At 34.5% G+C, this 21,970-nt stretch overlaps 2 protein-coding genes across 2 annotated transcripts; one reads left to right on the plus strand and one right to left on the minus strand.

Moving 5' to 3' along the window:
- Positions 1-631: 631 nt before the first annotated feature.
- On the plus strand, positions 632-15,146 carry LOC140790722 (uncharacterized GPI-anchored protein At5g19250-like). Its single transcript, XM_073140928.1, has 2 exons — positions 632-877; positions 14,350-15,146. Exons 1-2 carry the CDS (start codon positions 808-810, stop codon positions 14,871-14,873), a joined length of 594 nt encoding a protein of 197 aa, XP_072997029.1. The 5' UTR covers positions 632-807; the 3' UTR covers positions 14,874-15,146.
- Positions 15,147-18,202: 3,056 nt separating this feature from the next.
- LOC140790900 (uncharacterized) lies at positions 18,203-21,631 on the minus strand. Its single transcript, XM_073141214.1, has 2 exons — positions 21,425-21,631; positions 18,203-20,248 (listed from the first exon to the last, which is right to left on the minus strand). Exon 2 carries the CDS (start codon positions 20,218-20,220, stop codon positions 18,319-18,321), a length of 1,902 nt encoding a protein of 633 aa, XP_072997315.1. The 5' UTR covers positions 20,221-20,248; positions 21,425-21,631; the 3' UTR covers positions 18,203-18,318.
- Positions 21,632-21,970: the final 339 nt, after the last annotated feature.

Genomic DNA, 21,970 nt, shown 5'->3' on the forward strand with positions numbered 1-21,970 from the left:
ATTTTAAAAAGCCAGAACAAAATAATCACCATTGAGCTAGTGACATTTCAGTTACTTAATAGTATTGCTACCCAATAGATTCGAAGGTCTTATAAGATGCGTTACATTTTGACAATAAATCTTTAAAAATAACTCTACAATGTTATTATATAAAACGGTCTCAAAATGTGATTTAATTATTAAAATATTTTTAAGTCAGCGATTTATCTAAATTTTCTTATTTTAATAAAGTATTGATAAATAATTTAAATAATATAGTACAATGATGATATTAATTTTTTGCGAGTTATAATAAGACCGGTCAAAATCTTGCTATTTAACGTAGAGTAGAGTGAAGTGCACGTATGACATGGTTTATATGGTATGATGTCGTCCGGGGTGGGTCGGTCGTCGCCAACCTCCGATTCAAACTGCACGAAGAATTTTTTTTTCTTTTTACTTGAGAAAAAAAAAAGTGTACCAAGAACAGCTACATCTCAACTGCGTGATGTTGAGTAGGTAGTTGATCGTCTGCAATCATAAGTGCAGAATATATAATGCTATCACGTACTTGGCAAATCATGATCGGGTTTCAAACAGTTAAAATGCTAGTCGGAGTAAATTCCTATATTCAGTTTTGCAGACAATCAGTTATCCTTTGGCTCCATTGCCCCAGCTCACCGACAGTCTCTTAGAACAAAAGACGGACACTTGGTGGGTGTGAAAGCGATTGAGATCCTTCCACCTCTTACCGCCTCCCTTCTTCTTAAGCTCGCTTTTGCCTGGAGTCTCAAGAAAAGGAAGGCGAGAAGAGAAGCGGATTTGGAAATGGGTCCTCGGTTATCCCTCTTCTCACTCTTCCTACTAGCATTCCTTCTGCATTGTGCGAGATCTGATGGTAATGTTCTCATCTCCAACTCTTTCTCACTGTCTGTAATGTGATTAGAAATTTTTTTAGTTTTATAGATGTAGAATTTTAGTTGGTTTTGATCTCACTATAGATAGTTGCATGTATTTTGTATGGAAGATAAATGTTTTTATTTTTTTTTTATTTTTATGTTGCAATGGTTCCTTTTACCATTTCTTTTGTCTGTTGGAAAGAAACAGGTTAAATAGAACAATTAGATTTGAATCTATATAGTTTGACATTTGGTGAAATCAAAGCAGTTTTTCTAGATTAGAAAATTACAATGTAGAGAAAAGGAGTACATACCTTATAATTTGGTAATTTATTGCTGACTAATATTGTTGCTTTGGTTTAGTTTGAATTTAACTTAAAAATAAGTAAGAAGACTGAAATCTGTAATGAGGCACAAGGATTTGATGTTACATTTGTTCGTTGGACATTTCTGAGGTTGCATGTGATCTTATGGGGCTGAACAGTTTTGGGAGGGGGACAGAAACCTCCCTTCCCATTGTTCCTTTCTCTCCCAAGTCCCAGCCCTAGACTAGATTATTCCAGCAGTCAATTTCCTGCTCTTATTTCATTAGTTAGGGATTGATTCTTTTATATGTATCTCATTACCCTAGAATTCTGAAAGAGGACTAGGCTATTGGTCTGTTTCATTAGCAGATCTAAAGTCTCAAGAGCTGCTTTAGCAGATTTACATGTTTAGGAGATGTGTTCTCAGAATTCATCATCTTAAAAAGGAAACACAACAAAAAGGAAGTGATGTTCTTTTCTTCATCATGATATTGCTGATAGAGATTTCCACACATAGCTAGAAGCAGGAACATTGTCCCAGGAAAAGGTATTGCCAGTTACGATGGAGCTCACTGTGGTAGTTTTAGGCTGTGACAGCTATGGTATGTGCTTTGGCTTCCTTGAATAGTGCCCATGTTTGATATGTTGCACTCTGAATCAAAACAAACTATTTCTCTGGCGATTTAAACTCTGGCAAAATGTTATCATTTCTGATAGCTCATCATTTGGTGGGTCTCTTTTTGAAGGTCATTGAAAACTCGGGGGAGATATAAGAATCCTAGTTTGATTAGGCTTAGAAATATGGAAAGAACAAATTCCAACCAAAGTCAAAACTAAAAATAAAAACAATTTCGTTTAGAATAATTGAATCCTACTAAATTTAGGAAAACATTTAAGAATTGAACTTTTAAAACTGAAAACAAGTAAGAAATATAAATTCAATTACTACTCAAATTAAAAAACCGAACTCAAGTTAGTAAGTGAAAGAAAAGGAAATAAGAGTAGGAAATGTAAAGCTGAGAATGAATAGGAAGTTAAGAGCATGACAAACACATGATCACAATTTTTTTAACCCCTCACCAAAAAGAGGAAAAAAACCACAGATCCAGTCAATCTCTTAGATCAATATATTTCATGATGAATCATAGATATAATATTCACTTATAATCACTTATACCATGCTCCAAGTGACCACTGATTAAAGTTCTTCGTTTGCTTGAGCTTCCCTCTTCGATGAACTACTCAATGAACATAAATTGCTCCTTGTTGATTGTCTTAAACTCGATATGGATCAAACTTTCTATTGCTCTTCATATCGATGTAGATAATATCGGTTCAACTCCTCTATTGTTTTTGGATCATTCTCTATTGAAGCATAAATACTCGGACATATATAGATGTCTCTCCTCACCAATTGATAGAAAAATATGCTTCACGAGGGCTCCTCAAACTCGTAAATGATGAATTTGAAGCTCCTTGAGTTCTCTTTGGATGGATCCAATGACAGAGCCAAGATTCTTGGGCGGAGGGGCAAAATCAAATAATCATTCTAAGAAAAAGAAGTATTACGTGTCACCTTAGAAAAAAATATTTACTTTATGAAAATTATGATTAACAAATTCATCTATTCTAGTTTTTATGTCACATATTTGGATAAGCGTTTTTCTCGATAAGCCCAAGATAGGTTCATATTGCATATTCTTCCTATTTTATTTCCGTTGCAAAATCACCCAATTTTACTATTTTCTAACTATATTACCCTTGCTTTATTTTTGAGTGGGAGAGAGAAAGTTTTGCTTTTCATTTAATGTTAGTTTATCCTTTTCTAATAGGAAACATTACTTTCTTTTTAGAAAAATCAGTATCTTTTTTACCCAAGTATTTAAATATTCTTTTTCTTCTTCTTTCTTTTACCACCATTATATCTAAATAAACTTGCCATTATTGTTTTTACAAACCCTACGCTTTATAAGCCTACTAGTTAGCCTTTTTCTATATGATTTAATTTGGTACTCAAGTACTTACTTAAAATTATTTTGAAATGGATATATATTTTTTTAGGGTTAAATATATTTTACTCCCTTGTACTTATGCCTAAAATTATTTTACCCCATTGAATTAAAAAAGTCTCAAACTAATTTCTATACTTATAACTAAAGTGAGACTATTAATTTTTCTGTTAAATTTAACTGAGTAATATGACTATTTTGATAATTTTATTGCATTATATTAAAATCTGCATGTCTTCTCTGACGAATACAATAGAGGCATTGTGGTCATTTTGATATCATTCAGTTAAATTTGACGGAAAAACTAATGGTTTCATTTTAGTCATAAGTATATGGACTGGTTTGAGACTTTTTGAATATAAAGAGACAAAATAATTTTGGGCATAAGTATATGGGATAAAATACATTTAACCCATTTTTTTTATAACAATATATTATGATCACGATATATGTTTAGTATTATCATCATATCATTCCCATATAAACTTCGATCCGTACTATTTTGATGCATTGAAAGCTTATTTAGCCCTTTACAAGTTCATCTCTCATAAATATCCTCAAATTTAACTATTTTGGGGGCTAAAAATTCATTAGAAGATAACAACTTAATAAAATAATGTTATCCATTGATAACTGAAGTAATCCATTATTAAATAACAGAATCAGTTTTTGTTCACTGTTTTGATCAAAATTTTCTCATACGAACTCCTATTGGTATTATTTTATATACATGAAAAAACTTATTCAGTCATCTATAACTATATCTCCCATAAGTATTTTCAAATTCGACCATTTCGGGGCCTTAACATTCATGAGACGATGTTAGCTTAAAAGAATAATGTAATCCATTAAGAAAAAATGGAATTCACTAAACACTGACATAATCCTTTACTAAATAATAGAATCAACTTTTGTTCACTATTATGCTCATATTTTTTTTATATGAACTCTGATTAGTATTATTTTATATTTTGGAAAGCTTATCAGCCTTCTATAACTTTATCTCTCACGAATGTTTGAAAATTATTCAAGTATCTGATACTTCATGTTATGTATGGATCTTCAAGTTCAACTTAATCCATGACTAAACAATGTTTTCTATTAATGACATTTCTTGCTACCAAATAATGTAATCCGCTACTTTTGAGTGTTTTCTTTATATCTATCTCATACGAACTCCGATTATTATTTTGAATGCATTCACAATTTTTTTCAATCCATTACAACTTAATTTCTTATAAGTATCTTCTAATTAGATGGAATATGCTGCGAAGACGTGATACGTTGATATTTAACATAATTCATTAATAAATAACGGAATCCGCTACTCTTTAGTGTATTTGTCATAACTTTTTCATATTAACTCAATTGCTATCATTTTGGTCTAATTAACTCGACTTGTTATCATTTTCCAGTAAATTATTAGCCCCTGAAATGATCAAATTTGAAAATACTTATATAAGATAAGTTGTAGAGGACTGAATAATATTTTCAATACATATAATATAATATCGATCGGAGTTCATATAAAAAATATAGGAGCAAAACAGTGAACAAAACTGATTCCGTTTATTTAGTGATGAATTATGTCAGTTATCAATGGATTCTATTATTTGTCAGCATATCAAGCCGTCATCTTCAAATGAATTTTAAGTCTTTGAAATGGGCGAATTTAAAAATAGTCTGAGAGATGAAATTTTAGAGGACTGAATAAGCTTTCAAGTGCATATAAAATAATATCGATCGAAGTTTATATGAGAAAAATATAAGCAAAATAGTGAATAAAAATTGATTCCATTATTTAGTAATGGATCACATTAGTTATCAATGGATTCTATTATTTTTTTAAGCTATAATCTTTTAATGGAATTTAAGCTCCTAAAATGGTTGAATTTGAAGATACTCGTGAGAGATGAACTTATAGAAAATTGAATTTCAACACATAAAATAATATTGATCAGAGTTCATATGAGAAAAATATAAGCAAAATATGAACAAAAGTTTATTACGTTATTTAGTAACTGATTACATCAGTTATCAATGGATTCCCTTATTTCTTAACGGATTATGTTAATTTTTTAAGCTATCATCTTCTAATAAATATTTATCTCCCGAAATGGTCAAATTTGAAAATATTCGTGAGAGGTGAAGTTGTAGATGATTGAATAAGCTTTCCAACGCATATATAATAATACCGATCGGAGTTCTTACAAGAAAATTATGAGTTAAATATGAACAAAAGTTGATTTTGTTATTTAGTAACAGATTACTTCGGTTATCAATGGATTACGTTTTTTTTTTCAAGTTGTTATCTTCTAATAAATTTTTACTCGATTTCATTATTTAGTAACGGATTACTTCGGTTATCAATGGATTTTTTGTTATTTTTTCTCAAGTTGTTATCTTCGAATAAATTTTTAGCCCCTGAAATGGTTGAATTTAAGACACTCGTGAGAGATGAGCTTGTTGAGGATTGAATAAACTTTTTAATGCACCTAAAATAATACAGATCGAAGTTTATATATCGTAATCTATATATCGTAATCTATTGTTATAAAAGAATATATACGTTCAGTAATAGTTTTAGGTAAATATTTGAGTCAAGGTTTCGGAATTCGGTATTGGGATCGGCCATCCGAAAAAACAATATATATCGTGTTTTGATTCATTGTTGCGGCTTGTATTAATGTATCTGTAATTTATTGAGACATTGTGTTGTATTCTGTTTTAAGATAAATCTTATCCTCTTAATAATTTTAATCTTATTGTTTTTATAAATTTATCTAATGGAGGGATATTATCTCTAGCACTACTAATTCCGGTACAGTCAACCTAAGATATATATAGTAAATATTTGTTAAGTGAGCCCTATAACGGGGAAATGTTGACAATGTTTAGAAGTGTAGTTTCCTGCGATACTCTTGCGGGTGCCTATAGCCAAATAAAGGTAAAGTGGGACCATTCTTGGGTAATATTTATGAGGGTGGGGGACAATTGTCCTCTCTTGACTACCCTCCCTCCATCATTGGATGAATCCTAACCTATGGTTTACCCTTTCCAAAGTACTACAAGATATATTCGGTGTTTGACTAGCAGTCAGACTAATAACTCCTCATACAGTAACAGAAAGTAAAGCTCCTTTAGGTGAGGAATCATGGGATGAGATGTATATCTTTGATTTGCCTCTGGATCCTTTTTATAGAGGTGAGGAACAGCTACAATTCATACTAAGATGATCCACTAAAGCAAATTTGATTGTGTTTTTGAACTTTCATTTACTATTCTGCACGATCAGTTCGAATCGATGTGAATGTGATTCACATCGAACTTATATTCATTATATGTTTCGACATAGAATTTGTTTCACGGTTCGAACCAATTAGGAATAGTTCAAACCATTTTCTATAGAATTGCTGAATTTGACGTCCATTTTTTTATTTCTCGCACGTACACTGTTACGATTCGAAATCATAATCATGACCGGCCATGTACCTCAATACGCTTGAGATATACGAAGCCTTAATTAATATTTTCTAAGTTCAAAATGCCAATAATTAATCTAAAAATCTGACTTTGATAAAATTTCATCCAATAATAATGGAATAAACAATGTCATCACTAATGTGTTTCTAAGCAATTTGAATTAACAGAAAGTCTAAAAACATAAAGACCAAAAGAACTAAAAGGTAAAGGAAAATGTAGATCCTAAGTGGAGGTGGTGTTCCGGTGTATCTCGCTAAGTTGCAATGCTGATCAATATCTGAAATATTAAAAATGGAAATTCTATGAGCTAACAACTATAGGTTAGTAAGTGAAATCCACTCAAAAACCATATAAATTTGAACCTATTAACATAACTTGAACTAAATTCAAATTCAATAATTTCACTAAGCATGCATATAGTAACAATAATAATGACCTCATCCCATGGCCGGAGCTGATTTGAGCCACGAGGGCGAGGGCAACCATGGCATGAGGCCAACAATGTGAAGCTCTTGATCACAAGCGATAGTGACCTAAAGCTGCCGGTCGGCCATTTTTGTTGAAGAAGCTGCGAGCATCAAATTTAGGTTTTTCTTTAAGCCATTAAACTTAAATTAATTTTGAGGGGTTGGGGAGGGTTGACTTGCGAGTCGCACAGTGGTCTCCAATTGCTCTGGCAATGCTCTGGTCCAATCCCACGTCGTGACTCCAATGGTAAAGAAAGAAGAAGAAGAAGAAGAGAGAGGGAAAAAAGGAGGCTGAGGTAAATGAGAGAGGATTTAAGGTTTAATTTTTAGAGAAAAATCCAATCTAAGTTAGATTTGGTTTCGACTGAAATACTCGTGGTTGCCTCGTCGTGTGCCGGTGAGGGAAAAGGCACCGCACATGCAATGCACGTGCGCTCTAAGAGATTTTTTTTTCAATTTATTATTATTATTATTATTATTATTATATATTTTTATTTTCAGATCTTACATACAGGTTTTTCACAAGTAGTGTGACTTGATCATACATAAAATTTTAGATTATACATCGTATTTTATAGTTTTTTATGTTCACGAGTTTGTCACAAAATATTGTAATAACACTTTTTCTCTTGAGAAAAGGTATTGAACAAGTTTGAAATTTGAAATTGAGAAAATGGTAAAAATCAAGAACATCATATTACTGATTTCTTTAAAAGAAGAGAAGAAAAAGAAAACCTGATGTATTTGGTTTGGCTCAAGCAGCTATTTCATGAAATTTATCTCCTGAAAAAAGGTATTGAACCATAAGGCAGTCATTAAGTAATACGAAATTCATCTATCTATAGTCTTCTAGAGGAAGTTCATGTAAATTATAATAAGGGTACTACTTGACTAGGTTGTAATTTTGTCCAAAATAAAGCTTAGGGCTTTAGTGAACTATTACACATCCTCATAACTCTTCTCTAAAAAGTAGATATCAAGAGAAAAACTTACTCATTCTTGAAGATACTCTTCTATTGTAAAGCAATACTATCGTTTTAGTTGACCTATCTCTTACTCAGAAAATCTCCACCATTTTGTGGCATCTCAAACTTGTTTAAGTTTTTGATCTTGGGGATATCTTGATTATTTTATGCATCGCTAAATTAAGGATGGTCGTGCCGACCACCAACAGGCATGGCACAACTCGGCACGTGCCGTAAGAGAGGGAGATAAAAGATAAAAGAAACTACTCACCTTCGCCTTTTTCCTAGTGCGTAGCTGATGTCGTTGTCGCCACTCGCCTCTTGTTTGGAGCGACAAGGATAGTGGCGGCGGTGAGGTCGACGGTGAGCGACGAAGCTGCTAGGAGAAGTGCCGTGCGGCACTCCTCGTGCCACGTGCCGGTTGGCACAGCTATTGTTGCTCTAAATAACTAAGCAAATGTTTTTCGATGGACTATTCTTAACCTTCTATAATGCTCTCTGACACCGGTGCCAAGCCTAAGCCATGCATAGAGTGCATTACCAACATTTGTATGCATGAACTATCTTTTAATTTTGACTATTTGACTTTGTATCATTATGATGATAGATAGATGGATGAGATCACAAGAGTATTATTATAGTATCTATTAGTTGTTGGGAATTTAAAGAGAGAGGTGATGGGATAAGTAAACCCCACTTATAACCGTTATTGTCTTTTTGATCTATCTTATGTTCTGGAAATCTAACTTGCTAACCTTTGACATAAGTAACAAGCAGATTGTCCGTAGTTGAAGCACTTATTAGTCAAGAATTGATTGTTAAACAAATTAAAAAAAAATACTAATGACTTGTACTATTATTATTGGATGGATTAGTAATTAGTAGCCAATAGTAGGCTACCAAGTATCCTAACTGGAAATGTCCTACATTCAGGATTGCAGAGCTACAGTGATGAGCAGGCCTATCTCTCTACATGTGGCCTTTGCTTGGTCACATGTGGTGCTGTCAAGTTACAATATTATGTCACTTGACAGAGATAGTGCTCTCATAAACTGATTTTCTACTAGCTCGGCTACACCAATATTATAATGCTTGGGTCATAGGTAGTGCATTCCAACATCAGTATTATATTGCCATCACGTACAAAACCTTGCCAAGAGGCAAATCCTTTCTTTATTAGAATTCTGTCTCCTTTACAATGGTGTGACAACTTCACCTGCCATCGATCCTAGCCATCAATGCAATCTGCCATCGAGTGAGAGAAAAGGGAGTAGAAAGGAACTAGGGCACAAGAAACAGAGAGGAAAGGAAGCCATTGGTTCCAACATAACCCAGTAAACAGGTAATGGGACCACTTTTACATTATTGACCTGAACCTCACCTGTTTTACTAATAAACCTTGAAACTTTTGTATCCCTCATCTGTATCCCAATGTATTAAGCTGTAATGCTGTATCCTCATAGTATGTAGTAATTAATCTATATTTTTCTTGATTTAGATACTTGATAGTCATTTGATATGTACCAAATGCATATCTAAGTCATATACTTATCCGATATGTATTGGATATGTGTACAGGTGGGTAAATGCCATATCAGTATTTCATTGTATGTCCTATGCATGAACTAAGGTCTATAAATGTATCACTCTCATGAATGGAAGATCTTTATCTTTGAGGATTTCTTGATTTGCACTTATTCTCTTGGTTGATTCCATGTGAAGAACAATGTGCTCGTCTCCAATGTGTTAGATTTTGTGGAGAGGTAGGTGTTATTTGTACTATCCTCTCTATTCTCCAAAATTATCTACTGTCAATTGGTATCAGAGCTTAGGTTTTTCATTGCTAGATTGTGACGATGCGATCCAAACCAAGGTTCTGAAAGTCAGTATTGAGATCGAGATTGGGATCGGCTGTCTAAAAAAATGATACGTATCAGCTCCCCATATCGGATCAGATTATTTTTTTAATAAAATAAAATTCTAAATATTATTTAAAAATATTGATAAATTTTTAAAAATTTAAAAAAAATTATAAAAAAGTAATAATTACTCATATATATAAAGCCTAAAAATCTCTCTTCATTTCTTCTTCCTAATCCCTCTTACTATTGATCTGTTGTATCTCTCACTCTCTCTCTTTCTACTCTCTCTCTCCTAGTTGCAGTAGGTCTCTCTTTCTCCATCACTCTCTTTTTCTCTTTCTCTTTCTCTTTCTCTCTCTTTCTGCAGCAAGTCTGCTGCAACGACGGGCCTAACAAGCAGCTGCTATAGCCGCTCATAGTAAGACAATTGCAGCTGCAATTTCTGGTGGGTTTGGCTGTATCGGATTGGATTTTTTTTAATTAAATAAAATTTTAAATATTATTTAAATACTAATAAATTTTAAAGTTTAGAAAAATTATAAGAAAATAATAAAATAATAATTACTCACATATAAACCCAAAAAATCTCTCTTCATTTCTTCTTACCCTATCCCTCTTACTGTCGATCTATTGTATCCCTTTCTTTCTTTTCCTGCACTCTCTCTTCCTGCTGCAGCAGGCCTCTCTTTCTCCCTCACTCTCACTCTCTCTTTCTCTTTCTCTCTCTCTCTTCTTGCAACAAGTCTACTATAACAGCGAGCCTGATAGGCAGCTGCTGTTGCCGCCCGCAGCAGGGCAGCTGTAGTTTCAGGTGGGATTGGCTGTATCGTCTGATTCCGACCCAAAATGGATCGGGTATTGGCCAATACGGTCGGTTGGTTTCAGCTCGAATCGAGATCGGCTAAAACTAGGATCCATGGTCCAAACATAGAAAAGGCTCTGCCTTTAGTGCCTTATGATTGCAACTTTGGAATATTGAAGCAGATGACTAAGGAGGCAAGTGTGTAAACTTCAAGAGCAACTTTCTCTTGATCAGTAAGAAGCTTTGGAACATGATGATTCGCGTCGTGATTTGAGCATGAAAGTTATAGCCACAATGATAGATTAACCCCTTCCATTCTGCTCGAAGGTGTGTATCTAGTAAAGAGGCTTCTACACATTGCTATCTTTAGAGGGACTCCTAGATCCATTGAGATCTTAACATCAAGGTGATAATCTTGAGTTTGAAGGAAGAATACAACCATATGAATTCATAAATTGGCTTCATGTCATGGAGTGAGTCTTTAAGTACTAACACTGTTGAAGCACTGGAAGGTGAAGATCATTGCCATCAAACTAGAAAATTGCTTCTATTTGGGGGGAGCAACTCAGACTTCAATGAAATCATGATGGCAAATTTAAATTGCTACTTGGGAAAAGATGAAGAAAGAGCTCAAGAAGACATTCTTACTATAGAGTATAGATAAACTATCTACAAGACTCATTTTACAAATTTTTGTTGGTTCATATAAGAGCATCACTCTGTGGCAGAATCAATGTTTTAAAGGATTGTAGGCCGTAGACTATAGTGCCTAAGCGATACAATATGTGAGTGTAGGTAAGCGCGTAGAAATCAAGACAATTAAAAAATAAACAAATAAAAGACATAATTGTTAGAGAAGAAGTTAAAATAGATACGTACACTCTGGACAATGTATTATGCATTCTTATAAAGAACTATAGTTAGCTATTAGAATCCACTAATTTATCAACATGTATAATAATTTAAATTTTCAGTTGCAATCTGCATACTAAAATATGATATGAGATCTAACAAGGTCAACTAGGCGGGACCTATGCAGAGCCTAATTCTACTCTATCTGAGGCTGGAGCCTACACGTTAAGGCGGAAGTTTTTTTAAAACATTGACCGGAATACATTGAGGAGTTTGATGATCTTATGATGCGGTGTGGCATCTCCGAATCCAAGGAGCAAACTGTAGCTTGCTGTATAAGCAGGTTGCGACAGACATCTTTGACATTGTAGATCTCCAATCATATTGGACCTACAATGATTTGTATAAACTTGCAGTCAAGTTAGTTTGGCAAATCAAAGCGAAGGAGAGAATTTGGTCAATGAGTGTGAGTGCTTCTCGGTTCTTAGGCTGTGAGAATACTTCTAAAAGTTCTAACTAGGGGAGTATTTCTTAACCTTCTAAAGCATTATTTCCCAAGCCTTCTTCTAAGCAAGATGTTGCAACTTCACTGATGCGTCCGAGTTCATCCAACATCAACCCTCCGCAATGCTTTAAATGCCAAGGGTTTGGACATCCCACCTCCGAATATCTGAATAGGATAGTTGTTACTCTCTTGGAAGAGGTGCTTAAAGAAGAAGAATATGAAGAAAACCTACCAACATATGATGAAGAAGAGGAGAAGAATATGTCACCTAAGATGATGACAATAAAGCTCTTGTTATCCGTCTAGCCTTAAATACCTCTATTGTTGAAGACAATTGGCTTCGAAACAACATCTTTAACATTTGGTGCATCTCTATCTATAATATTATCATTGATAGTGGAGGTTATGATAATACTCTCTTCTACCATGGTCAATAAGCTAGTATTCAAAATTGAGAAGCATTATAGTTTTACAAGTTTTAATGGCACAAAAGGGGAAATGGGGTAAAAGTTACTAAAAGATGTTTGGTTCAATTTTCTATTGGCAAAACATATCATGATGAAGTATAACATGATGTCATCCCGATGGATACATGCCATATAGTATTTGGACGTCCTTAGCAATATGATAGAAAGGTGGTCTATGGTGGGTTCAAAATATATATATATTTCTTTCATAAAAGATGGAATCAAAGTCTCTTTGAGCCCTTCCAAACCAGCATTTGTAAACCTTCCAAAGAAGAGGATGCTAGTTTGCTCCTTAAATCTTTGTTTATCAAAGAACTTGAAGATTCAAAGGAGGATAATACTTCAGTTCTAATTGGAGGCTAATAAAGTGATCTGAGCTTCCATCTATTTTATTACCTCGTCTTCAAGAATTTCATGATGTATTATGGAGGAGATTCCACCAGGCCTTCAACTAATGTGGGGCATCCAAGATTACATTATTCTTTTGTCCGACGGTACCCTTCCCAGCAAGACAATGTATTGAATAAGCTTGAAGGAGAATGAAGAGATCCAACACTAAGTCAACTAGCCTATCCGAAAGGGCTTAGTGGGGGAATGCATGAGCCATGTGTGGTTTCAACCCTTTTTGTTCCAAAGAAAGATGGCTCATGGCAGGTTTGTGAAAGGAGCTACATCTTGTTGTACAATATCTTCAATGCAAGGATACTATGCCAGGAAGGCGATGATCACTCTTTTTAACTTAACATTGCACTGGATATAGTACACAGGATGAAGATTGGCATAAGATGATTGCGACTGTAGTTGTACACAAAAGTTACTCTTGGGTTTTCCTTTTTCACTGGATATGGGAGAGTTGACAAGGTGTACAGGAGTTTTGAGCTTAGGCTTTGAGCCAAGTTTCTCTTGGGTCTACGAGTAGGTTTTATCTGGTATGGATTTTCTTTATATGGATTTCCTTTTCTCGGAGTGAAAGAATTATTGATACATCATACATGCTTGGTGGACCGAGGCTATTATGTCAAACCAAACAAATCTTGGGTTTCTCTTTTGGTTTAGTTTATGTAATGCTCTTCTTATTCCGTCTCAGGTCGCTTCCATAGACACAACATATTGTAACTGTGAAGAATCTTCAGTATTGGTCTTTGTTTTGTGGTCTATGCTTGTTCACTAACATCAGCAGAACCTCATCTGAACTAGATTATCCTGATGAAATATTAAGAACCAACAGCTGCATGTCATGAACAGATATCCTAGTTATGCATTATTCTGTACTTTGACAATTCACTGTTTCTCAAAGAAAGTATTCACCCTCACAGACCCCAATCTTTTCATCTATCATTTCTCAGATGTCCTTTGGATTGAATGATTTATTTCTGGAAATGCTAAGAAAGACAAATTTGTCTATCATTATAAGAATCTGCATTAGGAAACAAATAGGAATATTAATTGTACAGTCTTCAGTTTTGGGTCTTCTGCTGAAACTCATTCTTATATGAATTTTCTTTTCTTTTCTTCTCTCTCTATTTATTTATTTTTTGTCCATTTATTCTTCTAATTCTTTAGATTTTCTCTTTTTGATTGTAGATCTTCAAGAAATTTTTTTCTGGTTTCTTAAACTTTCTACTTGAAATTTATTCTGGTGAAGAAAAGTCTATGTTGATGCTTAGATACTGTCATACAAACACTTGGGAGAGCAGAACCTCCAGGCTACCTGTTTTTTAAAAGGAGGCCTTCATAAGCTGTTCTTTTTGCAGATACAAGCACCCAGCTTCTTCAAGGTATAAATAGCTACAGAGCTTCTCTCAACCTCTCATCACTAACAGAGAACCAAAATGCGGCCTGCTTAGCAGAGCAGTTGGCCAAACAATTCAAAGGCAATGCCTGCAGCAACAGTACTGGATCGGATACTGTTCCTGGTACTGAGCAGCAGTTCCCCAACTATCCAGACTTCCTGAACAGCTGCCATCTCAATGCGACAGTCACTCAAGATGCTGCAGTGATGCCGGCTTGTATACCAGGACTTGTTCCGGATCTTGTCCTCTCCAACTTCACAAAGTCTCAATACAACCAGAACCTGAATGGTAGTCAGTTTGTAGGAGTTGGGATCGCTGATGAAGGCAACTGGGTAGTGGTAGTTCTCAGCACTAATACGCCAAGTGGAAACTTCGCTCCGGCTTCAGATTCTAGTTGGGCTGTTTCTATTTCTCCGTGCTGCCAGTTGATGCTTTTGTTTCTTGGTTTGATAAGTTTGCTAATTAGCAGTGCTTTATCCAGTTAGCGTATCTTTACATCATTCTTTTGGGCATTGCCACAATTAGAAACTAGTTTCTGCCAAAATATGATTTATGATGTATCGGTGTTCAGACTTTGTCAGCATTTCTCGTTAGTTTGTATTACTACATAATTTCTCTTTATCACAGCCTCCTTCACAAACGATGCCTTTGGTTTTTGTCTGAATTAAGTTCACTCTGTACCTTGACTTGGTTCAGAAATCCTATGCTGTCTTGAATTGCTCTTTTGAATAAATGAGGGTTATTCCTGTTTTTGGTCATTGGTATCTCAATAGTCAAGGGTAGTAATGGCATAGAAAAAGACTAGTGAAGGAGATATTACAAAAGTGTACGTAGTTCTCATGGATCATCTCATTCTGTAACTTGCCAAAGTGCCAATCTAGCCGTCTTTTTGTTTCTATTTAAGATGTGTTTTTCATTACCGAATACTGAGTTATTGCTTATCTTATTCTTTGTATAGCTAAATCTAACGTCCTTGATTTTGCTCTAGGAAATCTTAGCCCGTTCTATTTTCCTAAGCGTAAAAGAACCTTGCATTATTTTCTGACAGTAAAATCAGTTGCTCTACAAAGTTTGTCAAATTTAGAGTTGGACTGAAAATTTTATGCTATAATTTTAGGATCTTTTACGCCTTTTGAGCTCTTGTCAAATATAAGTTGGAGGGTCTGCAAATCTTTTTCTTGCCGGAAATGTATTTTCCTGTCTAAATTATGTTAAGGCTACTGAAAGCCAAATTTGTCGAAAAGGTTACACACTGATCATGGATATAGTGTAAAAGATCAAAGATTCTCAAGATGGTTAAAGGAGATGACCCATATGTGGAAAGTCGTTCCTTTTGGGGGAGTATTCTTACAATTTGTCACTCTGGATTTTCCTTTTCTTTTAAGAACTTCTCACTCTATTTTATATTCTTCTTTGTTGATTTTGTTGATGATATATTCAGCTGTGTTCACTTGTAGAATAAGGATAGAATATTCATAACTATTTTAATTTTTAATATATAAAAAAAGAGAGTATATTAGTATAAATTATTTTAATGTTTAGTTCCAAAATCAAATGTCGAGATATCAAATCCAGCAAGCTTGAAGGATATCAATTCTTGGCTTCTTGCACATCTTGGGAAGTGGTATCTTTCCTGAATACATTGGAAAGAGCACAAAATAAGTTTTTTTATTGTCTTATTTCCTGCAGAGATTGTATAGTTTCTCACCTTTCAGAAAATGATGGTATAGATGGAGAGAAGTAACTGCATAAATCTGTCTATTCTTGGGAAGATTATTTGACATAGCTATTCCAAATTTTATTTATTAAAATAAATTACACCCTAAACTTAATATTAAAATAGACCAGCTTACTATAATTGTTATTAAAATATTGAATTTATTAGTGTTTTACTATTAGATGAAAAGACTAAAAGTTCTTTTAAAAAAATATTAAACTGTTGAAATTTTGATAAGCTATTGTCATTTCTTTTTGTAATTCTAGGCTCAATTTTGTAACAACCCATAGATCTTTTCCATATTTTCATAACAATATATTTGATGACCAAATGGAAAATTGAACAAAGTTACAGTGCTCTAAGTTTTTATTTATATTTTTATCTATATCTTTCTTGTTTAAGGTCTCATTTAGTTTTGATCAAAATCATTACATTTATTTCTCTTTTATCTTCGTAACGCTATATTATAAATATTTAAAATGGACTATTTGTTGGAAAGTTACGATCTTTCAAACTGGGTAGTGCATTTAATACAGTTCGACCATTTTTAGTAAATTATACCGTTCTATCAATTCTTGTCTCAGGAAAACATAGACAATAATAGATATTTAGTTTCTCACACACATATATTTATGTAATACATAAAATAATTATGAATTACATAATTAGTCTGAAATTTTTTTTAATGTATTATTATGTCACTTTTGCCACGATAAAGATTCGGACAATAATAAATATTAACTAACTAATATAGATAAAAATAAAACTTATTTATATAATTATAATATAATTCATTACAAATTAGGAATTAAGTAAATTAACTATAAAATTTGCAAATTTTAAAGTGTTTGATAACTATGAATTATGTAATAAAACTGTGAAATAGAAAATACAAGTGATCATTAACTATGAACTATAAACCTCATAAAAAAACAAGTATTCAATGTATGTAAATTACATAATAACTATGAAAGATAAAATATAAAGTGTTTAATAATTACGAATTATATTTGTCTAAAAAATTGTGAATTTCGTAATAAAACCATGAAATAAAAAGTGCAAGCTTTTAACAAGTGTGGATTACATAATAAAACTACAAGACTCAGTAAAAATACAAGTATTCGATAGCTGAGAATTACATAGTGAAATAGAGAAACAAGTGTTCAATAATTAGAAATTACATAATTAAACTACAAAACTCGCAACAAAAAAAAAACAAGCGTAGAAGTAATAGACATTAAATAGTAACTACAAATTATATTTAGCAATTATAAACTTTTAACTAGCCAGAGAAAAAAGAAGAGAACTTTTAATTAATATAGAGTATTTGCGTGTCCAATTGGTTGTCCCTTCTAGTTGGATGAATGAGAAGAAGATAATTTTAGATTATTATATAATATCAGCATGTCTATCAAGTATAATATGCATTTACTTATATAATTATCTCTCTCCTTTTTATACAGGCAAAACTGGAAGAAAATAATAAAACATACCTATCATGCAAAAGAAAATCAAAATGGGTCTGATATTAAAACAAAAGTCAATTGTGTTTTCCGAACAAATGACCCATAGGAAGTAAGCCAAAAAGAATAAATGCAGTACATTTTGTAGTTTTGGAAATCATTTCTGATTTATTTTCTACAACTAAATATTAAAAATAGAAATTTTTTTGAAAGTTACTAGTCTTTTCTCTCTCTTCTAGAAACTAAATATCCCCCTAATTACTTTAGGAATCAGTTCAATTTAGAAATAATTTGTGTCTTAATTTTGGAATATAACTTTTTATTATAGAACAATAGTTAAACATCATAATAAAATATCTATTCCATCGACTTATTTTATATCAAATAAAAAATTATTCATAATAATTTCATAAAAAATAAAAAAAAAATTAAAATATTTTTCTTTATTTTATGTCACAGATAATTATTACATATTTATTCTAAAATATAAATAAATATAAAAATAATCTGATTATCTATTTTAAAAATAGTTGAGGCATTAATGTCCAACTTCTTAGTTCTGGCTCTTGCGATCCTCGGTAGGATCCGGAATCGCTGTATAAAGATGTTATGTCAATTCTTCATTCACACGATGAATCAACAAAAGGTGTAATCTGATTAAAACCAAAGAAATTGGAACTTTTCAATCAACAGAGAAAGAAATCGGACAATGTCCCACACATCTTATTCATCATATAAGACTCCCTAACCCTACAGGGAAGGGGATGTTACAAACTTTCTGGAAGCCCCGAGGAGATCATTGGCTGCAAAAGGAGAAGTCCACTCATGAGATCCAGCCAACGACGAGGAATCTGTCACAAGAGAGCTACCACGAAAGCCTCCCATATACACACCATTCCCATCTGCTGGCGTCGCAATCTTCCCTCCCATAAACATGGTTGACCATGTGTCTAACAACCTTTCACTCTTTACTGATGGCTTCAAGAGTGTCATGTCCAGGCTCCAGTCAATGGAAGTATAGTCACAAGGGGTTGATCCACCGGAACTCCAATCAACAGGTGACGAAGATGATGACCCAGAGGAGGATCCCCACCCAGTAAATAGTCCAAGCGATGACGGCATAGCGAGTGAAGATGGTGGTGTTGCTCCAGAATTCCAAGAGCCACCCCACCGGGATGAAGCAGGCTCTGTAGGATTTAAAGCAACAGATTGGAAATATCTTTGAGGGATGAACTGCTGAGTAGCAGAACCATTCAAACCCACGTGATGCAAGCCATGACCCAAAGCCTCACTTACCACCATGCCGGGCATTCCATTGAAATACCATCCTGAGGACGCTGGTGGTGAGACACTCATACCAAGGCTAGTGGATGGGAGACTCTTGTTGGCATTTATACTCTGCGGTCTCTGCATTACAATCACAGGCTCTCTCAAAGCTCCCCCTTTCATGTTAGTCTTGGCATCATTCCCTGCCATTATGTACCTTGCATCTGACTTTGTTGGAGGTATTGCAGCCTGTGAAGGCGACAAGGAGTATGAACCTGATGTATTAGATATCTGTGTTGACCATCTTTTCAAGTCTAAGGGAGCAGCCACTTGTCCTCCCAAGTCTGTTTTAAGCTGATGTATTCTTCTTAGCAAGTTTTTATTTGCTGTTTCTTGAGATACAGCTCCATTTACCAGGGACCTTGTATTGTCGACATCTCTTTCATCTCTTCTCTGTTGTTGAGTGCCTATTGAAGTAACTCCTTTGACTTGAGCTTTTGCAGTTGGGATTTGAGCAGATATAACCACTTTATTAGTACTTTGATCACCTGATGCTTGCAAATTTGATGGTGCAGCAGCCAGTTCTTGCTTTTGTGCCTTCAAGGTCTGTTCAGCCTTTGTCAAATCACCTTCACAGGCAACAACAGCCCTTTCGACCTCTTGTTTTGTAAACTTAAATTTCACTTCTAGATCTGCAATCTTAGCAAGCTCGTCAGTGATATTAATTTTCAAATTAGCTCCGAACTCCAAGTTTGCTGCAATCTGCTTCTTATTGTCCTCACCCACTTCAAAAAGCCATGCAACAGACTCCTCAAGATTGCCTTCATTCTGTATAAGAGCCATCGTTGCCTGCTCAGAGGTAAATCCCATGCCCACAAGCTGTTCAGCTAGTACCTCAAGCTTCCTAGACATGAGATACCCAGTGCAACGATCATGCAACTCTTGGGCCCGCTTCTCTTTCTGGCGTTGGTGCTTCCGCTCATTCTTTTGTCGAATCTTATCACGCTTATCAGTATCACATCCGGGAATACATTCGACTCGCTGTGCAGTATTAGTAGTCTTCTCCTTCTGATCTTCGGACTCGCCAGAACAGCTATCATTGTTGGAAGCAGAGTCAAAATCACCTGTTGTACCAAGTGAACCGGCAGAACTTTCATCCGGTTCATCTATCATTCTGAATCGACCATTGTTTTGGACCATCACAAAAGGGGCAGCAGATGCCTCAGTAGTATGAAATGTACCAGAAATTGGATTGTATGCACTTGCAGGTACACCTTCTGCACCATTAGCAGGAGGTAATGATGGTTTTAAAGAATCCTTGGGTTGTTCTTTAGCTGCCCTTGCAGCTGTCTTGTCCTTGGACTTGGATTTTGATGCTGGAGGCATTCCTAAGAATTATAAACACAGGATTGACCTGCAATTTAACAGTGTAATTGTTGCTTAGGTTCCAAATCAACCTTCACAAGGACACTCAAATGCTACTTTTATGCAAGATCAAGTTTCCTTATCATAATCATAATCATGAGTATGAATATTATTTTACAACAAAAATAGGACACAAAACAACAAGCAGTAGATGTAAATGAACTAGGGTGAAAATTGAGGCTGCAATGTGTAATATTTTTCCCTGCATATGTATGTGTCCCCTTTTATTATCTGATGTGCGAAGAGGGAGTAATAAAGGTTTCTTGGCCACTCTCTGAGCATTTGTCATCATTGAGGTTGTAATTCCTTCAAACAGTTTAAAATGCTTGGACAAGTTAAGGCAAGAGTAAGATAAGTAACCATGTCCCTGTAAGTCAATTGGTGAAGAGAAAGATCGACCTTATAGATTCTAAGGAACTTCTGGGAAATGAGCAAAGCTCCAAAGGTTTGTCTAGACATGTATACATTGAGGAGAAAGAAGAGTTTTTCTTTCCAGCTACTTGAGTTCACAAAAAAGTTCTATTAATTGCCATAATACTGACATTTTCAAGATGAACTTTTCCTTCTCAACATACTGATGACAAGTGCAACGAGAGAAGTCTACCAGATTCTATACCTTGCCAAGTGAAGCATCTCATATCACTAAAACAAATTACCGAATAGATCTCCAGTATAGCAACAATAAGGATGGCAAGACAGCGAATTATTCAAACTATTACGCTCGTAACAATAAAGTGAACATATCCAGCTGAATCCAAAATCCACCTAAAGTAAGCAAGTCCTAACCATGACGAACAAATAAAGCACCTCAAATTGAGCCTGAAATCTGGTCCCAAATCAATGAGGGACAGGTAAAATGGCAAGGTATACAGTTTTTTGATGTATTACCACTTTGCCTGATCCGTATTACAGAAACAGGCATCAATAATCCCCATGCTTTATTTCCAAACAAAATCATCAATAGATCCGTCCGAAGGAAACGCACAAAGGCAAAAACAAGCATCCTAACATCCAAAATCGCATGGAAGCAGCACGTAGAACACGAGATCAAGAGAACTGGTACAATTCCATCTCAAAACTAATCAAACCAAGCTAAATGAACTCAAACAACGACGGACCACGAGATCGCAGGTAGTAGATTGTGGAGATCCGGTGACTGACTAACCTGAAGAAACTGCGAAATGGTCGGACTTGGAGCGCGCGCAAATGATTCGTGATCGTCGAGGAGGATTAGGGTTAGGGTTTTTGTAGGCGTGGGTGGAACGAAGACGAAGGGACGAGCGACGCGGATCTTTCCCTCTATCTCCTTTTTCTCTGTCTCAACTTTTTATCTCTCCTCGATCCTTCCCTTGTTTCCTTTTTCCTTCCATATGGGCGCGAGGCAAGTATTAAACTGAAATGGAGAGAAATGGTTGGAGTCCGACGGCTCGACTCAACTAGATCGTTACGGGTCGACCTGAACTTTGCCCGTGAATGCACATAAGCTAACGTCGTCTTTTATATAATATTTTTCTTGCTTTAAGGGATATATGTTAATATTTTTTCTTAATTCAAAGAGTATATTTAGGTAATAAAAAAATTCACAAAAACAGTGATACTTCAAAGGATTTAAATAAAAACTTTCCTATTTATTACTTGTATTTTAGATTAAATTATAGTAAAGCACTTTGAAATGGCACGTTATCACTTTGAATGATCTAGTTACAAATTA

The sequence above is a fragment of the Typha latifolia genome, chromosome 6 (genome assembly GCF_019914945.1).
Source record: "Typha latifolia isolate L0001 chromosome 6, TyphaL0001v2, whole genome shotgun sequence".
Taxonomy (NCBI): domain Eukaryota; kingdom Viridiplantae; phylum Streptophyta; class Magnoliopsida; order Poales; family Typhaceae; genus Typha; species Typha latifolia.